The sequence below is a fragment of the Euleptes europaea genome, chromosome 8 (assembly GCF_029931775.1).
Source record: "Euleptes europaea isolate rEulEur1 chromosome 8, rEulEur1.hap1, whole genome shotgun sequence".
Classification (NCBI taxonomy): domain Eukaryota; kingdom Metazoa; phylum Chordata; class Lepidosauria; order Squamata; family Sphaerodactylidae; genus Euleptes; species Euleptes europaea.
The window spans coordinates 73225311-73247261 of record NC_079319.1 but is presented as its reverse complement, the minus strand read 5'-3'; the positions used below and the strand labels follow the sequence as shown (position 1 = coordinate 73247261).

At 40.8% G+C, this 21951-nt stretch overlaps 1 protein-coding gene across 3 annotated transcripts in view; it reads left to right on the top strand.

Annotated features, from left to right (window-relative positions):
- The window catches only part of SLC22A23 (solute carrier family 22 member 23), a 119640-nt gene that overhangs the window by 81042 nt on the left and 16647 nt on the right, over positions 1 to 21951 (top strand). For 2 of the 3 annotated variants that reach the window (XM_056854313.1, XM_056854314.1), the window contains exons 4-6: positions 5207 to 5375; positions 13639 to 13766; positions 21832 to 21934. In XM_056854313.1, the coding sequence (XP_056710291.1) occupies positions 5207 to 5375; positions 13639 to 13766; positions 21832 to 21934 (400 nt within the window). Of the gene's footprint in view, positions 1 to 5206; positions 5376 to 13638; positions 13767 to 16808; positions 16932 to 21831; positions 21935 to 21951 lie in introns of all 3 variants that reach the window. The other variant, XM_056854312.1, reaches the window with a different exon arrangement.

Below are 21951 nucleotides of genomic sequence, written 5' to 3'. Positions count from 1 at the left end.
GTGGCCTGTGTTGATTTCATTTCTGGTCCTTCTTTTTCCTTTTGTTTCATATATAAACATTTAAAATCTAAACCAGAATTCTGCACCCCCTCCCTAGCAAATGTAGCTGAAACCCTCCCTAGCAAATGTAGCTGAAACAAGATCTCAAGCAGCTGTTGTGATACAGTCAACAGCCAGATGTGCTGCTACTTGTGAGTTGACATAGTTTATTTAAAAGGCGACAAGTGAAAAAGGGGTTTCCGCGCATGCTGGGCATGTCACAACTGTGTTATAAAAAATTAGCTTTGCCAGTAGCCTTAGTCCCACCCACTTTTCAAAGTGTGCCCCAACTGCATTGGTTGTGGCAGACATTGTTGCTGAGGGTGTTATTGGAGGTGGTATAGAATAGTGATCAAGTGTGAACTGTGAAGCGCTCAATCTAGTTCTTAAGTCTGCAATGACACCCCCCGGGAGACCTATTTAAATGGCTGCAGGCAGGGCAGGAGAGCTTCTTGCCCTCACTTGGAATTGGTTTTCCAGCATTCAAATTTAATTGGCTATGTGTCATCATCAAAAAGCCAATTTATGACGCAGCAGGAAGAATGGCTCTCACTCTGAATGGTTGTATGGAAGCATAGGCCATGACATGATTTCTAATTGGCTGGGGTCAGATTCCTAGCCAAGTGAAGAAGGACATGTCTTTTTTAAAATTAGTGTTAATGAGTGATTTGGCATATAATACTAGCAATTCTAAATTATATGTGTGCCCCCATCTGTATTTGGGGGGGGGCACTAAAAAAACCAAGAAAGGACTATTCCCCCCACATTCCTACTGTACTGGAGCAAATAACTAGAAGTTAAACAAATTTATGTCATTTGCTTAATAGTGTTCAGTTGATATTTGATGCATTTATTTTTCTCTTGGGGTGAGGTAGGATGGTTTTCTCGGCAGGCAAATATTCTTTCTTGACTTTGCATTTCTTTGTTTCAGACAATCCAGTAGATTGTGTATTGTAGCCTGTATGAGTCACCTTTTCCACAAGTTAATTTATCTGCTTCTGTAATAAACAGAATTGGACATGCATGCAGCACTTCCTTTTGGGCCTCTTCTGGTAGCAGAGATGACACCCCCCCCTCCCCGGATAAACTCAGACTGGGATAAATGCAGCTCAGCTGAATCATGGTGGCACTCACTGAAAGAAAGCAATGTTAAGAACTGGAATTGAGGTTCTATGGAGGCCATTGTGGTCTTTTTTCAGTACAGTCTGGGTGATACAATCCCGAGTAATTACTGTACTTTATATCTGTCCACAACCAGCTGTGCGGTGCTCTGGTTTTACGGCTCTCTTATTAATAGGCTTGCCACCTTTTAACAGGGCAATTTATGGGCAACCCAGCCATTCACTGTGTTAGGGGGCGGAAATGAGCAGGACAACCAAGGACCTTGCTGTGAGGACAATACATGGTACTCAGTTACTTCATTAGCCTATTAAGAGCTGGAAAATTGCTCAGTATTGTCCATTATTCTACATAGAAGTTATTCTACATAGCAGCTCTAATTTTGAGAGAGTACGTCCAAGAAAAAACATGGTATAATATTGTTTTATAGAATAACTTTTTTCAGATGTGTGGTTGTTGCTTTCTGCTGTCTCTAAATGCTCTTTTTTCAAACACACATCATAACAACATTTATTAGCAATATTTCTGGATAATAATAACAGCAATACATTATAAAGAACATGAATGAAACAGTTAAATAACTATAAAGGAAGGGCTAATAATAACGATAACCAGTGGTATTACAATACAGGCATCTTTGGATCAGTGAGCCTTTGTGTAATAATATCATATAGAATTTAAAGAACTCTTGATTTTGACTGCTTAATAAATCAGGATGGAGATGTATTTCAGATGCTTTCTGTGGATTTGCCAGTTCATTCAGGAAAAAAAACAGTAGCCATCTATTACGGAAATTAGTTGTGTAAAATGGATTATCTGTAATTTTTATTTGGGAGCAGATTTTGTCCAAGATCAAGAGATCCCAAATCTTAAGGGGCAATTTTTTAAAATTGAAGGTATTTTTTATCTTTTTCCAAAACACTGCAACTAGGAATTTAGCAAATACCAAAATAAATGAAATGAGCAATGAAATTTTATTTGGGATATCACTTTATGATCAAAATAAAAAACTATAACAATTTTTAATGGGTTCTTATATCCTGCAATGTTTTGTATCTAAATTAATACTTTCCCCCAGAATTGGGGACAATGCTACCAACACTATAAAAAGGAACCACCACCACCACAGTGTTTCCCACATAAGTTGGACACAAGTGATTAACATTCAGCTATTCAGACAAAATGTGGACTATCTCGGTGCATAATCACTTTTCTACTTATTAGGGGCAGAACACTTGAAGTCAAAACGGTAGATAAAAATGAAAAATAAAGATGGCCAACCCTACGTGTTAATAGCTTGCACCTTTCCTTTCTTTTATTCTTTGCTCTTATGACAACAGTCTTGAGCACAAACAGTTCCAACAACAGGACAACAACAAAAAAGAGAGTAACAATAATCATAACAATAAATATGCCTATGATAACTAGGGCATCAGGTCTCTCAGATCTATCTAACTGTTAGATTTGATTACATGGAGGGGCAACTGCCAGGGTGACATTATGATCGCTTCCAACCAAAAGGGTCTGTAGCTTACAATGGGCTGGAATGCTAACCAGATCCTTTAGAAAGGGAGAGACAAACATAGCTCTATACCTATGAAATGTTGGACTGTCCAATAGACAATGGAGCAAGGTGTCGAGGCTCCCTGTGTCACAGCTACAAAGTCTATCGGCAAAGGGCATCCTCCCAAATATTGCCCCTTTCCATTAACTCTGTATCACATGACACTCTAGTTGCTCACTCTCTGTGCAACTTACCCAGCAATACCAGGAAGTGTGCCGAGCTGTGCTCCTCGGAGCACTTGGTGCTCCGCGAAACATCTCCTAGTGCTCCGTGAAGAGATTGGAAAGAAAAATACGACAGTCGTTCGGTTTAGTATATAGGGGCTAGGTGAAAATTAGTGCTCCGTGATGAATTTCTCTCCTGAAAAGTGCTCCAGGACTCAGAAAGTTTGGGAACTGCTGCTATAGAGCAACAAGGAGGAATGTTGGAGGACCGGAGCCACCTATGTCGGTTGGAAACTCACTCCACTGGCTCATCCTAATCTACAAGACTAATCTTGCTTTGTTTTGTTCTTGTATTCAGTTACTCTGGTGTGTGTGTTTTTAAAGCAATCACAGATATCAATCGGGTGTCATGACACTTTAACTTCTCCTTAAATTTTTCAGACGAGTAGAAAAGTAAATCTTTAGAAACATTGTATTTAAAATTGTTCTTTTGTTCTTTGGTTAAGGTTGGCTAAAGGTAATTATATCCCTTATTCACAATACAGCATGTTACAGTAGCATGAGACTGAGAATTTCAACAGGTTAGTAAAAGGTAGCAAGAGAACTAGCTAACATACAATGCAACATTTATATCACAGAGTAATTTACATAATGTATATGAAGATTAAAATACAGTATTTTTATCAGGGTATGTGCCAAATCTGTTAATCAAGAAATGATAAAAGAGAATCCATTTTCTATACAGTTTTTTATATAAGAGAAATTTTGCTTTACTTTAATCTGTCTAGTTATTCTCTCTGCTATTAAAACTTCCCAATCAATCATATCTCACATTTCATCCTAATCTATGCCAAAAATTTATGTCAAGTGTAAAATCTAATAGCCCATTCCTGGGGGGGTGCATAGATAGGTGAAGGCCGAGGAGGGTGTAAATGTAAAAAATAATTTTCAGAGCTGTTTTGCTGGCATAGCTCCGCGGAAGCATAAATGGGCACTTCTGGGCTGAAAGTAGTGAGGAAGCTGCCTAAAGGATTCAGCCCCCCCCCTTTCAGGAATGGGCTGTAAGTGATAAAATGTTATGAAATTCTAAGAAAAAGTCACACAGACATGTTTAAGAGTGGAGTCATGTCTTCTAGTTCCCGGAACACAAGGATTAGTCATACATACGATGTTTGATCAATCCAGTTTCAGCTTTTGACTTGACATACGGATTCTCAGAAGCAAGGGGAGAAGAAAAGCATAAACAGAAAAAATGCTTCAGAATTATTTCTTTGCATGTATTTGTTTTACTGGTATTTCTATGATCTTTTTACATTTATATTGTTTTCTGCAAACTATGCAAAACTGAATTGTTAAGAAGGCTTTTCTATGCAGGCCATAGGGTGCCGCTGTTACAAAAGGCTTCACAACATTATTTGGATAAATTATTGGGGGTTGTGGTCTGTACTACTGTGTCTAGTTTGCTGTGTGTTGGCTCCCAGTGTGTAATTTTGCAACATTTAATGTGTCATGTCAACACTTATGCTTTGCTTTGGTTCTGTTTTTTATACTTGTGGTTGGATCTACAACCCAAATTCTAGTTCATTGTTTACTGAATGTCTCATCTTGTTGATAGTATTGACTCTGTAATCCACCTTGAGTCCCAGTGAGAAAGATGGACTATAAATAATGCAAATAAATGAATAAATTTGGGGGGGGTTGTTTACTTGCTGTCGTAGCAGCTAAACAAATTCCATACTAAAGTGTGCTGGAAAAGATTTTTGTGCTGAAGGGACAGCACAAAAGATTTTTGTGCTGAAGCTATCAGACTGTATTTTCATAAGCTCTAAAAATCAGGTTCCTGGAACGCAAGAAATATTTTATATTTATGTTTAGATTATATCCAGCCCTTCTCGCATAGAACTCAAGACAATGTATATGGAGTACCCAGGAGAGGGGGTCTTCCATTCAGGCATTGACTACTTTCAGCAAGGTTTTTGTATCGTGTACCAGACAGAAACTCCCAGATACAACTGGAATTCTTTTAATAAAGGGATTTTGAGGAATTTAGTCAGCTTGAATGGCTAGATGGACGCAACATACAGTGGTTCTTGAACCATTTGTCTGGATACTCTGACTTACCTCATGCCATGATAGAATCCTTCTGTAATTTGCAAAATGATGAGTAACGGGGAATCTCTGTTAAAAATATAACTATGTGGACTCTTTCCCACTCAATAATTATTTCAGAATTTTTAACTCTGATTTTATAAGTGAATAACTGTTCCAGTTTCAAAAATGACATACTTTGTTCTTTTCTTTTTCCTTAATTTTTTTTCAGGGATAGAGCTGTGTCCTCCCAGTCACCGTTTCATGATCACCATGGTGGCAAGCTTTGTGGCAATGGCAGGGCAGTTCCTCATGCCAGGCTTGGCAGCACTCTGCAGGGACTGGCAAGTTCTCCAAGCAGTCATCATCTGCCCCTTCCTGCTGATGTTACTTTACTGGTTGTAAGTATCTGCAGTTCACTGTTTTCAGATGAGCTCACTAATAGGCCCAAATCCTTGGGACCAAAAAGGAGACACTGGGTTCCCAACACCATGTTTCCTTTGTACTGAATTGCAGAAGTTGGAGGCATTTACACAAAAGAATCAATGGACAAAAGGGAGTGCTTAACCCTTCCTCCCCACCCACGGATTCTCTCCTGCCATTCCCACCTGGTCCAGAAGGTCCCCCCTGTTTATTTCCAGTTTCCAAAGTAGGCTGGGAAGAAAGTAGCATACAGTGCTCTCCTAAGCAGAAGCATACCTCTGTGATTTCAATGGACTTTAGAGGAGAGGTGTCGAACTCAATTGTTACGAGGCCTGGATATGACATAAATGTCACTAGGTTGGGCCAGGCCATGCCTCGCCAGCCCAGAGTGAGAATGGGGTGGGGTGGCTGCCTCGGCTGGCTCATGGTCTGGATAAAAGTTCTCAAGGGGCCGGATCCGGCCCTCAGGCCTTATGTTTGACATCCCTCTTTAGAGGATGTAACTCTGTTTAATATTGTGCTGCTAGAGGGCCATTTGCAGAGGGAAATGGATTAAGAGCCTTTTCTTTATTGGCAGATTTTCCCTAGTAAGTGCCTTCCTAATCTCTCGTTCCCCTTTTCCTCAGCAAACATGGAACTGGGACAGTAGGTATATTTGGCCAGGTTGTACTCAGAATCTGGGCATGCCACCCAATAACTGTTTGGCCCCGATTCCCAACTTGCTTTCTTTTTTTAATCATGCCTTCTTGTGACTTTCCACAGAAGCTACAATAATCTCTCTCTCAAAACAAAATGCCAGGGCATTGTTGATCAATCCATTCCCCCATCTCTTTCTGTATGGTTGACAGCAGCAGAAAACCAAAATGATTTTTCTTGTGCTCAAAACTGTAAAATAATTTTAGATGGTGCACTATCAAGTCAAAAGCAGCCAATTCACTAGTCCATTACCTAGTGAATGGAGGATGAGGTTGAGATTTTCTACACAGGTGGACTGTCTTCCTTGTAGCTATATATTAAACACTCTAAAGCAGTAGTTCCCAACCTTTTTTTGACCAGGGACCACTAGGACTTTTTTGTTCAGTGCAGGGACCCCAAGGTTCAAAATAAAAATTCAGAGAATTTGAAAATAAACTTTAATCATAACTGTTAGTTAAACATTAAACTTAGAATAATATTTGAATATATATTTTATAATAGAGAACTTTTAATTGAAAATATTAATTTATTATGGGTTTATAACTTTGTTTTGCGGACCTTAATTTAGTTCTCGCGAAACCCTGGGGGTCCACGGACCCCTGGTTGGGAACCAGTGCTTTAAAGAGACAGATTTGTTGCTGTTACTTGATGATGGTCCCTATATTGATTGCCAGCATGGGCTTTGATTGGGTACGCCAATAGAAAAACCAATCCAGGTCCTTCAACCGGGGCTGGAGCAGCAGCATAGTCTGCAGTTGGCAAAGAGTCTGAAAAAGCGCTTCTTAGGGTTCAGTTAACTGGCTGAGGTTATGAAATATTTATCTGAAGTTTTGTAGTCAGTTTCTTAATTGTTGGTGCAGAGAAACTCTTGGACTCAATATTACTGCCTGATATTGGGAGATATTTAAAATGTTGAAGACTATGATACTATGCACGCTTGTTTGAAAGACAGTCCCATCTAAACGGAGATGGTCTACTGCTGAATAAGTTAGAATTAAAGGCTGTGATCCTATTCGCACGTCACTTGACAGTAAGTTCCATGAAAACCCCTGAAATCAATAGGTGGTAGGTGTACACGAAATAGCAGCCTGAAACAATCTTCAGCTGACTGCGAAGATTTCCATTTCTACTAAGGGGCTAATTGCTACAAGCTCAAGTTTATGTGTTTAGTATTTAATTGTTAAGAGTGCAAAACCTGGAAGCAAAACAAGCGAGAACATTCTACACTGGAACTGCTCCTTGCATAGTTGCCTGCATAGTACTTGCTAGGGTTGCCTGCTCTGGGTTGGGAAATACCTGGAGATTTTGGAGGTGGAGCCTGGGGAGGGTGAAGTTTGGGGATGGGAGGGACCTCAGTAGGGTATAATGCCATAGAGTCCACCTTCCAAAGCAGCCATTTTTTCCCGGGGAACTGATCTCTGAAACTTGGAGACCAGTTGTAATCCCAGGAGATCTCCAACTTTGAACGGAGCAGCTCTGTGAGCGCTGTGGAATTGTCCTACTCCCTGCAGAGTTTTGATACACTTTTTATATTAAGGAGTTTTATTTAGGAGCTTTGTCTCCTGATACCGAACAGAGTTGCTGATGAAGTCGCCGTTGCGGTGGTGAAAACGTCAAGTTAATCCGGACTGCGTTTCGACTACGACCTGACCTGTTCTGCTTTTTGCTTCTTATATTGTATGAAGTCCTTGGGACCTTTGCATAGAGACTTAGACGTTCTCATTGAAGACTCCGTTGGGAGCAATGTATTCTAGAATTGTATTGTGATGTTTGTCATTGTTTCACTTTCTGCACTGATTTTTCACTTGCACTAAATTTGTGTTTGCATTCCAGTTGTTGTTTGGTACTTAATTTTTTTCTCGACCACCTGGAGACTGGCAACCCTAGTACTTACAGAGCCATGTGGTGCTGGCACGACAGAACCAGAGATCTGAAAACACACTGCCTTTCTCCTTCTCCCTTTCTCCCAGACTAGCTTTGCTGTTAGTCTCAGAAGAGAGCCTGAACGAATCAAAACTTGTATTCTAGTATCTTTCCCAAATTGGGGGAGGGGGCTAGCAGGAGGAGATGCAAAGCAGCTAGTCGATAACACAGCAACTTAATATGCTTGGTTTGCATGATTAGCAGACATTTGCATAATATGATACTTAGGTCACCTGGATTCAGGGAACTTGTATATGGCACTCTTTGATTGGGACCACATCATTAAGATAGTGTCTGCTGTTAAGGTGTATATCTTCATCACAGACTTAAACTGGTTTAACAGTCATTCTTTCTCCTAAGGAACACCAGGAAATGCAGTTAGGGTGGGTCTTGGGATTTTTACCAGAGAGTTTTCAGCAACCTTTCCAACTAAAATCCCCAGAATTCATGCCCATAAAATTGTATAAAATGGATATAGCTCTGTACTCCAGGAATTGTCAGTATCTGTCACTTATAAACACCACAGTTAAGTTTCTGCTTATTGATTTTTTACAGGTAAATGAATTCATACATGCGACTAATCAGTGACAAGCTTTTTGTCAGAAAGGGGGCAATCCTGGTTTGGTATGCATCTCATATCTGTTTTTGAAGAGAAAAATGGAAACGTTTTTGCTAATGTGTCAGCTTGTCAACTGGCCTGGAGAAAAAAGGTCCCTTTAATAGAGGCTTAATATGTGGACATTTACCTACCCCCCTTAAAAAGCTTCAGCTGCTAATTTTCACACATTTTCTCCAAGCCTGTTAGCAACTCTACTAACCTGTTTCCAAGCCTGTTGGCAATCCTACTAACCTGTCTCTTCCCCACTGAGAGTTTTTTTTTTTTATCTCCTCAAGCTCTAGTTTGATATGTAATGAACAAGGAACTTAGCCATTTAAAATTGGGATACATTGCCATCATCCAACAAAAGGTAACTCTTGGAGAATGCTCCAGAGATTCAGATGCGGTACTTGCCTGTGTCCAGTTTCTCATTGGTTAATATTGAAACCACCAGTTGCCTAATTTCCATTTTAGTCAAACAGTGTCTGGTCTTGATTATATCACTGGATCTAGTTATACTGTACTTAAATCCATTTAGTAATTTCTCCAGAGATAGTAAATCATTGATTCCATATAAAGGAGTTAAGAGCAGAAACGGAAGATTGTCTCAGCAATCTATACTGAGATTATAGCTATGTTAGCATACAAGCTATGTTAGCATACATATGTAAGCCATGTTAGCATACATAGGAGCCCCGTGGCGCGGAGTGGTAAGCTGCAGTACTGCAGTCCAAGCTCTGCTCACAACCTGAGTTCTATCCCAACGGAAGTTGGTTTCAGGTAGCCGGCTCAAGGTTGAGTCAGCTTTCCATCCTTCCGAGGTCGGTAAAATGAGTACCCAGCTTGCTGGGGGTAAAGGGAAGATGACTGAGGAAGGCACTGGCAAGCCACCCTGTAAAAATAAAGTCTGCCTAGGAAATGTCAAGATGTGACGTCACCCCATGGGTCAGGAATGACCCGGTGCTTGCACAGGGGACTTTTACCTTTACCTTTTTTTTTAGCATACAACACATTTCAGCTTCTTACAAGGGAACTTTGTGCTGCCAGGCAAGAGAATGTAAGGGAATCTTACAAGAATATCATTCAGTAACGTAACAATTCTAATTTTCATCATATCTGATATACTGCAACATATACTTTAAGTGGCTAGAAGGATAGAACAACAAAAGATTGGGACAACTCAAATTTTGTTTTTCATATGGTTTCTATAAAGTGGTTAAAGCTAGTCTGACTTTGTAATTACTCTTGAGAAAGATTCATTCATTGATTCATTACCTTTATTAGGCATTAACATAAATGGACAAAAATACAGAATCAAATAAAACGGATTACATTAAAATAGCATTACTTAAAAGTATGAACAAGATGTTTGCGTATCCTTTGTACAGACAGCAAAAATCTGGCAACTTGTTGGGTGACAGAATAGACTCTATCGGACAAAAGGTACATCACCAGCTGCTGATCTGAGAAACTGTGAACACTAAGCAGTAGGGGTTTAATATAGATATTTCTCGGCCTCATATAAAACTTACAATACAACAGCACATGGGTTAAGTGTTCAGGGACCCCAATCATACATGGACAATACCTGTCATTGAGGGATTCCTTTGTATCTTCCTTGTAGGATTGCTGAAGGGAGTATGTTAAGTCTCGCAAGCATAAATGCTCTGTGGATGTCGGGTGACTCCAAGTAAGACAAGTAGGAAGCTGCAGATCCATAGACCGGAATAACACCATGAAACATGGGAGAACAGTATCTATTAGCTAGGGAGGTCAGGGTCTGCATTTCTATCGTAGGCACTGACGTATTGATCTAAATGCCATCTCTTTCCCAAGCATCAAAAGAGAGTCAAATGAAATGCCGACAGTGTAATACCATTATATAAATTAATGCCATGATTAAATATATTTTGTACAGTCATGATCACCCCATCAAATAAAAATAGGGGCTTTATAAAATCCTTGTAGGAGACAGCAGATAGAGCTTTCTTTCCCTATCTGTACTCGAACCCACGAACACCTGGTGAAGTTGACTGGAAGATGATTTGGTGGTGGTGGAAAGTCACAGCTGACTTATGGTGACCCTGTAGGGTTTTCAAGGCAAGAGACATTGGGAGGTGGTTGGCCATTGCCTGCCTCCATGTGGGCTGAGAGAGTTCTGAAACAACTGTGATTTGCTCAAGGTTACCTAGCAGGCTTTATGTGGAGGAGTGGGGAATTGAACCCGCTCTCTAGATTAAAGTCCGCCGGCTCTTAACCACTACACCACGCTGGCTCTAGGAAGTTGCTTTAGGTCTGACAAAAACAGGGGAAGCAAAAGATAGCTACTATCTTTGATGGCTTTGAAAATGGTTAGACAAAACCTTTGTTAGATCTCTCTTCCATGGATAGGTTGAGGTGGTTTATTGATGAGGACAGCCCAACAGAAGGTGGCTACTGGCTCCATGCAGGGGTCTGGGGGAGGGCAAAGGAGCAAATTATCCTGTGCTCTGCAAGGCTGAGGGTGCCCACTGTAGTGGTTCATATTGCCACAGGTTAGTGGCAAACAAGGTTGCATCTGCCTGACCTTTGCCCTTTGGCCAGTGATTTACAGAGTCATATGGGAAGCCTGTTTGCCTATCTAATTAATCAGCTTTCATAGTTGTTAATGAGTTTATCACCATTAAATATTACATATTAAATTATGTAATGCAGTTATTATGTCCATGTATTCAAATATGCAGGCATATGCTCAAATATCTATTGACAGCAGTGCAAGAGGAGTGCCTCAAGACTAACAGTTCATTCCTAAGCACTGTATTGGAGACAGTCTCTTTGAATCGACTAAGTAGGATTTCGAGTAGATCTGTTTAGGATTTTCTCTGTTTTGCCCCAGTCCCTGGGTTACCTCTCTGCAGCCCAGCATACAAGTCCTCCTCATAGGCAGAAACATACATGCCTGCCCACATGCATTGATCTGGTCCTTCAAGGTAATTTGTGTGTTCTTAGTCACTGTTATTGGAATGAAGCTCATTGATGAAAAGATCCTGGTAGGGACCAGTTAGGTTTGTGAGCTTTGCCTTGACTAAGTTTCTGTTGTTTCTTATAATGTGCACACATTACATCTACCATGTGATTAACATGAGGACTTGCCATACAAGAGTTGCGAGTTCCCTGTAAACTCCATTTAGAAGCATCAAAGGGGCCTGATTCAGATCAGGACTGCTGCATGGGGGGGGAGGGCTCCTGCTTTCCCTCCTGTGCTGCTTTCCTAACCCAAAACAGCCTCAGGAGGCATTATTTGCCCTGTTGGGGGAGTGGAAATGGGGGGAGGGGAGCCCGGAGCCCCACTCTGTGTCTTGATCTGAATTGGGCCCCTGCAGTTCTTTTGGACGGAGTTCCCAACAGCTGGCGTCCTGCTGTAAGTCACCATGGTGATCACGTGGTAGATGTAGAATATGTAGTTCAGCCCTGAAAAGTACCTCAAAGTCGTGATCTGAACTAGCTAGACATTTCTGATTGGAAGAAAATGAGTCACACTGAAGTTAATATTTGAAATACAAGCACCTCAAATATTCCATTTTAGCTCACAATTTAGATCAGGGGTGTCAAACGCTCTTATGAGGCTGGCAAGCCAGCCGAGGAATCCACCCCTCCACTCTTGATCTGGGCTGGTGAGTCCGCTGCGGACTAGACAGTGAAAGTTTATGCTGAAATAAAACATTGTTAGTCTTTAAGGTGCCAAAGACACATGTTTCGTTTTACTGCACCATACCAATTAAAAAGGCATGAAAACAAAAGCAAGGTAGTTTTAGTCTGATAGAAGGCAGCTTTTCTAAAGTGTAGTTATTGAATTGTCATTCTTAATTGCAAATTACGTGGCGTTGTTTTTTCCTGAAGACACTGCTATGGCAGCCTCTGAAAAGATGTCCTTTCTCCTCTCTTCCCTGCATCTCTCAACCATTTTCCACTACCTACTCTTTATTCTTTTTCTCCAATGCTTAAGTCAAGACACCTCTCTTCTCTGTTTGCTTTATATTGTCTTCTCAGGCAGCCCAATCCTAAGGGGGGGTAGTTAGTTGATGGCCAGGGATGGCACAGCTGCACCACTGCCTGAGAGGCTTCCCAGGCTGTAAATAAAATAAAAAACCCAACTTTTAAAAAATCCCCATGAAACTCCCTCATTGAGTTCCATGGGGCTACACCATCTATTTTGCAGGTGTAACCCAATGCCTGCAAAATGGTGCGTTCCTGGGGCAAACAGGCTTTGGAAGCTGCCCAAAGGCAGTTCTTCCCCTGGGGACACCCCCCTGGAAAAACGTTGCCAGGGAGGCAGCGCCAGTGCACAAGGCTCGTGCTGCTGTGTTGCTCCCCGGAACCAGCATAAGTCGCCCTGCGCCAGCGTCCATGCCACTTTGAATGGCACAAGTGGAATGGATGCCAGCCAGGGGTCACGCTGGCTCCTGTGCAGCTCCAGCCACCCCCTTCAGGATTGCACAGTCAGTCCTACTGATGACAAGGTTTTTAATTGTCACAGGTATTCCAAAAGCCTCTTGAGAATTGTAGTTTGGGGAAGGTTTGCTTGACTAGCGCATTCATCCACAGCTAGCAATCTGACAATTTTGGCTTTGGCTCTGATGTTTTGGAACAGCTTGCATGTAGATGTCTGCCACGGTCCCTCCCTAATGGCTTTTAGGATTGTCTGTAAGACCTTTCCTTTTTTCAAAGGGCATTCCTTTTACTGTTACTACTATTGTTGGCATTTATTGATTAGAAGGGCTCTTCTTCCCCTGAACTGTGTGTGTATATGTGTGAATTAGAGTTTTTTTGCAAACCGTTTATTTTTGTACTGGGTTAACTGTATATGCTTATATAAGTAATGGTTCCTTGACACTAAATGCAATGTAATAAACATAAACTGGGTTCAGTGTACACATCAGCTTTGCTCTTGTGCTATTTGAAACTACAGTCATTATACATACCAACAGAAGTTCCTATTGACAGCTTTTTGGAAGCCTCCACTAATTTATTCTTCATCTTTGAAGTATTTTCCCAGAATCCCTTCGGTGGCTGATGGCCACGCAGCAGTTTGAAGCAGCAAAGAAGCTCATCCTTCACTTAACTCACAAGAACAGGACAAACACAGAATGCGATATCAAAGGAGTTATGCCTGGTGAGTGGTTGTGACGATTACTGTGATACACTGTGATAACACAGGCAAATGAATTGTTTTTATGCCGTGCAGACACCCTCCTAAAAAACTCAAGTTGTCACCTGAGCAAAAATTACATTCTGTGGGCTGCTTTGCTTTTTTAAAAGGAAATGAATTCATTCTCTGTAGGTTCTGTGTTTTTATGATATTGTTGGAAATGTAGGTTTGTTTCTTACAGCTCATTCCTGAGCCTTTCGGCAGCCAGGGACCAAAGCTGTTCCCTGGCCACCAAAAGGCTTAAAAAAGCCTTTAACATTTTTTTATTTTTTTTTTGCAGAAAATGGGGCACTTTCCCCATTGAAAACAGCGAGGCTGCACCAGGAAAAACCTGGCACAGCAACGCTGTAGTTGGAGGGGGTGTTCCCAGCCTGAAAGGGGTCAGGAAGCTGCCTACTAGCAGCTGTGCCCCCAGGAATGCCCCCCCCCCCGGGATGACGACACGGGGACTTGTGCCGACAGAAGGCCGAGCCAGTGTCCCAGTGCTGTGCTGCCAGGCCAATGTGGGGAGGAAGGCGTGAGCGCCCCAACACCAGCATCCCTGCCTCTCTCAGTGGTGCAAGTGGCCCAGGCACCGGCACAAGCGGCCTGAACACCGGCGCAGCCACTTAAGCACCTCCTGAGCTCTTTTGGCCCCAGAGCTAAGGAACGGACTGTAACTTGCCTTCAATATATTTACTTAAAAATCCACAAGATACAAGGAAAATAATGGGTTGCATCCCCTCTCTGAAGTTTTGCTTAAGCAAAAGGTATCGTTTCTGCATAAGGGCTGTGTACATCATTCCATTCCTCATACTGCAGAGAGTCAGGCATTTGAACTTCAAGAACCAATGGAATGAACAATAGCCCATTTTTCAATGTTATGTGAGTAATCTATCTCTGCAGCAATATACAAATCAGTAGACGTATTCTAATAATGTTAGTTGCAGATTTTGATCCATTGCTATTAGGAAATGGGACATACCTGCTTCTTGGCAATCCCATATTATTTTCCTTTCTGCACTGCTGTGGGAAAATATCAGAAAAAGACATGATGGGATAATACAAACAAACTTGCCACAAATTTTGTGGAGAACATTTCCTTCTCTTTAATTTTGCCAAAGCAAAAATAGCAATAAATATGGGGACAGGGCAGTAAAGTCCCAGTGAGGAATCACTGGAACCACTTCCTAATTTATATGGAGATGGTAGTACGTACCCTAGAAAGCAGGAAAGAAATTAGTTACACTTCACAGTAATAAAATAATAATATAGTGGAAGGGAGGTTGTTTGCCATGAAGTGATGGTCAAGAAATTAATACTTCCATTTAAATATTGGGGAATAAACTTGACTGGACAAAATGATACACTGTTTAAAGATAACTATAAAGTGGTGTGGGAGAAGATACAGATACTTAACATTTAATGGCTAGGAAGAATTCCTACAATAAAAATGAATGTATTGCCAAAACTAAAAATTTTATTCCAGATATTACTAATCTATATACAGGGGGAAAAAACCTTGAAAGAATGGCAGAAACAGTAAACAGGTTCATATAGAATGGCAAAAAGCCAAGAATCAGATTCAGAGTCTTACAAGATGAGAAAAAAGAGGACTAGCAGTACCAAATATTAAACTATATTACCGAGCAGTTTGCCTTGTTTGATTGTGGACTGGATTAAAAATCCAGAGCAAAGAGCAATAAAATTAGAAACTACAGATTTGGAAGAAGGCTTACATAATTATCTATGGATTAAAAAATCATTTTGAAATACAATACAAAATGGAAGCCATGTAACTAGAGATGGTCCATTTAGAATTTGGGAGTCTACTTGAAGAAGAGTTAGTCCTTCAATATCACCCTTATTTTTTTCTCCCATAGAAGCATATTATGATAAATATGTGAGGAAAAACAATGATTAGATAACATATGGAGATATGATGGATTCTCAAGAAGAAATTAAATCGTGGCAAAAGATGAAGGATGAAGATAAAATGTATAATGGCTGTTATACTTTCAACTAGTCTCAAGATTGAAAAAGGACATTCACACGGCAGGAGGAGTAATAAGGGAATCGACTGAATGTAAAAGAGTGATAATGCAACAAAAGGATGACTTATTAGGATGAATTTAAAAGCTATTACTTCCATTTGACACAGAAACAGAACAAGTTAAGACATGTATGGTTAGATGGATACAGAATGTTGAGGAAGAAATATCTTTCCAACAATGGGAAACCTTATGGACAGAAACCATAAAATTTAAAGCCAGTCTATCAGTAAGGGAAAATTGGTATAAGATGTTTTATCGGTGGTATATTACCCCAAAAGACATTGAGAAGATGAACAAAGAATTCAAAGGGAAATGATGGAAATGCAAGGAGGTGGGTGGAACCTTTTATCATATTTGGTGGACATGCAATAAGAAAGAAATATTGGAAAGAGATACAAGCTGAAATTGAGAACACTTTAAAAATCAAATTTCCAATAGAAGCTAAGAGTATGCTATTGGGCATCTTGCCAAAAATCTGTCAAAAACTTCAAAAGAACTGTTCAGATATGTGATTATGGCAGCCAGAGTTACATTTGCAACAAAATGGAAAGCAGAAGAGTGCCCAACCATAGAGGACTGGAAGAGCAAATTAGCTGAATATGCAGTAATGGCAAAATTGACAAATGATGTGAATAAAAGACCAATCAAAGCGTTCCAAGCCAAATGGAAAGCATACTATTTATTTTATTCTTACAAATGGAGAACAGAAAAGGAGTTTGTTGATATGATACTTAGAAATTTTGAAAAATCTCTTTGATACACTGTATTGAGTATATGGTATTGAATATGGGGGGGACTCAATTTTTAATATTGGGAAGAATTATTAGAACTATAAAACAACAATTAACTTTTATTAGAAATACCATACAATACAAGTCTAGTGGAGCATGCCGTTACCCCTTCCTGTCCTGACTCTCCCCCTCAGTCAATCCAACAAGCTTCATTTACCTGTTTGGTTGGCTCCTTCTCACAGGCGACAGGTGGTCCGCCACAGCTCTGCCAGGAAGTGAGGAAAACAACAACCCGTCACGGAGCTCTAATGGGCTTGCGGTCGGGGAATCCCAGATGGGGGATGTGGGAAGCAGCCAGACTGGAGGTAATGTATAAACACATTTTCTCCAGGCTGCAGAGTTCCATCAGGGCCCTAGACATGTTCACTGAAAGCTGAGCTCTTGTGTTCAACAGCTTTACATGTTAATGAGCAGTACTGCTCCACTCTGCACAGAAGGGGAGAGGCAATTCTCAGAATGGTCCCCCATATTTTAAAGAACTCCCTGCACATACAAAACAGGTGTGTCAGGGATGATGTCTCCCTAGCATGTTAGTTTTGTATGTGGAGGAAGTGGGGGGGTTTGTTTTATACGGAGGAGAGCCTTCAACCAATCATCTGCAGTTCTGAAAGAGGTACAACTCAGCAATAAATAGATCATAGGAGTCTGCTAGTCATGTAGCTCAGCCTTTACATGCAAACAAGGAAAGTACACTGAAGCAACTACGGTGCTGACCTTTCTGCTTGGGTGGGTGAAGTATCTGGTACCCTGAGATATACATAAACAAAGAGGGTTTGGAGAAAGTACACCATATAACCAAACTGCTTCCTTAGCTATTTTACTCTTTGTGGGGATTTGTCTAGCAGTTACCTGTGTTTCAGACCTAATATTGTCTCTGGAAACTTGCCATGTGTGTGTTGTGTTGTTTATTAATAGTCACTGTATAAATTCCTTGGGGTGCCAGGTTTGTTATCTACCAACAGGAGTTTGATCTGGCAAACCACCCATGATGTTCTGGAGGCAGGCTTGAAGTATTTCAAAGATGTTAATGAGGGTAGAGGCAACCTTTAAAAAGGCCTTTGCTGAATGTGTACAGAAAAAATGTAGGCGGAATTAGGGTAGGCATCTTAGTGTATGTGTAGCATCAATATAATGGCTCCAAAATGCTGGATTTAGACTTTGGGGGGAAATCTTGGTTTAAATTCTGGCTCGGTAATTTAGGACTTCTTGTGATGTTATTTTTAAGACTCGCAACACAAGGCTCACAGTATCTTCAAAAGGGGCAAGAGTCCAGTAGCACCTTAAAGACTAACAAAAATATTTTCTGGTAGGGTATGAGCTTTCGTGAGCCACAGCTCACTTCTTCAGATACAGCTAGAATGTGACTCCATCTTTAAGTAGAGGAACAGTATGTAAATGTGAATAGCAGGCTTGATGGGATTAGGTGTGATATGCAGAAGAGTCTGTGATGTCCAGGGGAGATGGGTGTGGAGAAATCAGCATTGGTAATGGGCCATGAATGCAAGGTCTTTATTAATGCTGATTTCTCCACACCCATCTCCCCTGGACATCACAGACTCTTCTGCATATCACACCTAATCCCATCAAGCCTGCTATTCACATTTACATACTGTTCCTCTACTTAAAGACAGATGGAGTCACATTCTAGCTGTATCTGAAGAAGTGAGCTGTGGCTCACGAAAGCTCATACCCTACCAGAAAATATTTTTGTTAGTCTTTAAGGTGCTACTGGACTCTTGCCCTTTTTGACTACTGCAAACAGACTAACAGGGCTACCCACTGTGAAGTATCTTCAAAATCAGACGAACTATCATACTGGATCAGTTACTTGCATGTCCTTTTTACAATGAAGATGTACCTTAGAGCCAGGCATTATTTGGAGCTCCATTGAGGTTACGTCTTTGGTTGTGAAATGGATATGAGATGGTTTCCATCTCATATGACTTCTGCAATGAACTTAAGATATGGATATAGGGTGCATTTCTGCTGACATGGTCCTGGACAGGGAATAATAAATGGCCCTCGTCTCTAAAAAAGAAAAGAATAGTTAAATTGTCCTATTGCAAAAGAAGAGCCTGACAAAGTGGAAGTGCTAAATATATAGGAAACAGTACTGCACTGATGAGGACCCGATCCTTTAAAACGTGGGTGGGGGGTAAAATATGTGGGGGGGGGGGATAAAAAAAAGTATTTCTTCACACAACACATAGTTAAATTGTGGAACTCCCTGTCCCAGGATGTGGTGATGGCTGCCAACTTGGAGGGCTTTAAGAGGGGAGTGGACATGTTCATGGGGGGGGGGGGAGGGATATTCATAGCTACTAGTAAAAATGGATACTAGTCATGATGCATACCTATTCTTTCTAGTATCAGAGGAGTATGCCTATTATATTAGGTGATGTGGAACACAGGCAGGATGGTGCTGCTGCAGTTGTCTCGTTTGTGGGCCTCCTGGGAGCACCTGGTTGGCCACTGTGTGAACAGACTGCTGGACTTGATGGGCCTTGGTCTGATCCAGCATGGCTTTTCTTTTGTTCTAACCAATTCTACAATTTACTCTGCCTTTGCAGAATTACTTTGGTATTGTGATGATGCAAAATCATCTGCAGTTTTTCCAGGGTTTATATGAGAGAATCCTGTTTCTTTACTCAGCAGAAGGGGACATAGTGAGATGTGCTACTTAATTAGGGAATGCATTTCCTGTTCACATTTATGCAGTTATGCAGTTTATACATTGTATTGATAGAAGGCTTGCAGTATTTCGAATATTTTATCCCCAGCTTGCATCTAAAAAGGTTCTCAAGGCAGCTTTCAATTAATAAGATATTGAGAAACAGTAAACAGACAATAAAATCAAAACCAGCATAATAAAACAATATCCTAATAGTTAAAAACAACCAACATAAAAATTAAAAATCTGTTGCAGCAACCCATGTTCAATGTTTGAACACAGTTGCTTTAGGGAACAATCCTATGCATATCTACTCAAAAGGTAAGTCTCATTTTATTCAGTGGGGCTTACTCACAGGAAAGTGACTTTAAGATTGCAGGATTAATTCTCTCTACAAACTCATGTTTCCAAAAACAACTTTTAAGGGTAGCAAAAAAGGTTGCCGGTATATTCATCTATTGGGTATATGGTTGCTGGTCTACTATATTGTTTGGAGAATCTTATTTCTTAACAAATGGAATGATTTCTTTAGGTGTGTACTTGTTTTTCTGTAATATCCTTGAATTTCAAAAGTTACAAATAACAATGCCTGTGGTGTACAGGAAAGGATGTAATAAAGTTTGCCAGAATATGAGTAAAACATCTTTTTCCCTTTTGGACATTTCCCCAAGTCACTGCACGAAAAATCATCGCAGGAAATTTCTTGTGTATATGGAAAAGAGGAAGTCCAGTTAATTCCAAGCTTCTATAGCGAAATTCAGCCTTGCAAAAGTCGGCAAAAATTACTAGCCCACTTATCTATATTACTTATACATCTCATATCAACAGCCTTAAAAAAAGATTTTTTCCTGGAATTGTCACTCGAAGGCAATTCTTACTTTGCACAGGCAATGAGGTAAATGTCTGTTTGAAGCTTATTACAGCCCAATTTCTACTCTGAAAACAACATAGCTATCTGAAACAAAGATGCATAACCTTGAAACGTCAAATTCTGTGGGAATGTCGTCAAAGAGACGACAGTAAGAAGGGAATCAGCTGAGGAGGAGCGCATACAGGCATCAAGTGGGTAGAAGAATACTGTACAGGGATCCAGCAGGGCTCAGCCTGGGCAGTTTCTATGATATACTCTGGTTGTGACAGAATATTTTCTTTCATGGCTCACAATATTCTATGTCGTAGAAAAAGGGTGTCGAACTCATTTGTTATGAGGGCTGGATATGACATAAATGTCACTTGGTTGGGCCGGGCCATGTGTACCATAAAATTTAACACTAGGTACTGGGGATACAAACTTTATAGAAGACACAGGCAAAGCCAATTTATGATATTATTTTTTACTAAAATACAAACATACTTAAAACAATAACACTCTTACAGTATTTTATTTTATTTAACAGTCTTTGAAAATTGACACCTCGGGAGTGGGGGGAGCTGTCCCAGCTGGGGACCCCGCAGTGGTCTCGCCAACCCAGATGGAGAGTGGGGCAGGGGGAGCTGCCTTGGCTGGCTCGGGGGCTGGATAAGAGCTCTCAAGGGGCCGGATCTGGTTCCCGGGCCTTATGTTTGACACCCCTGGCATAGAATCTAGAAAGCAAAGTCATTTACAAGTTTGTACTCAAGCCAAAGAAATGGTGCTTGAACATAGGATCCATAGAAGATATAGACAAGCAGGAGACCTACCATGATTTGATGATGGGGAAACCTTCTGCTCCTCCCAGTAGTCTTCCCCATGTTACTTCCACTTTCTCTCCTTCCCGCCTCTTCACAGTCATTCAGATGCTCCACTTTCTTTGCTTCCTTCCTTCTTTTCTTCCTTACCACCCCCTTTTCTCAATTCCCCCATAGGCCATTTTCTCTTCAGACAATCTTTCCTTCCTGCTTGTAGCTTCTTCCCTTTCCCCGCTTCCTTTCCTCGCTGGAGCTGCATCTCCCTTCTGTTGTTCAGTTTTTCTTTCCTCCCTCCCTGCACTCTGACTTTTCTCCCCACCCCCCCCCCAATCTTCCTTCTTGTCTTTTCTACCTGCCCAGTGCCCACCTCCCCTTCCCTCACTTCAGGTCTCAAAATGAAACTGCAGTAGCCACTTCAGATTATCTAGGCAACCACAGACCAGTGTCTGCAGTTGCCTAGGCAATCCAATGACTGCTGAGATCTCACCAGGTAATACTGCAAGACTTTGGCATTTAAAAACTTAATTTTATCTGTTCCTTTAAAAAAAAAAAGATTTTAAAATTCTGCTTGCCAGAGGTGTGAAAACATCTCCCCATTCTGTACTTCCATCCATTTTTTGATCCATACTCTGGAGTTAGGTTTAGTAATTAGATATACAGAAATTGAATTCTTTCTCTTCACAGTAAATAAACTTGAGTCTGCAGCAAACATGTAGCGGACAAATGAAATCTACCATATTATGGACTCTTGAAGGAAGGAGCAGAGAAGTCTCTGGCTCTAATTAGAACAGCCATATACTGCTGCTTGTCTGCTCTGTTTTGTCGAACTCAGCTTTTTCAAATGTGAAATTTTGCTTTCATTTCAGAACTAGAGAAAGAGCTTGCCAGGAGGCCGAAGAAGGTCTGCATCATTAAAGTGTTAGAAACCAGAAAACTCTGGAAAAACATTGTTGTTCTGTGCATAAACTCGTAAGTAGAACTATGCC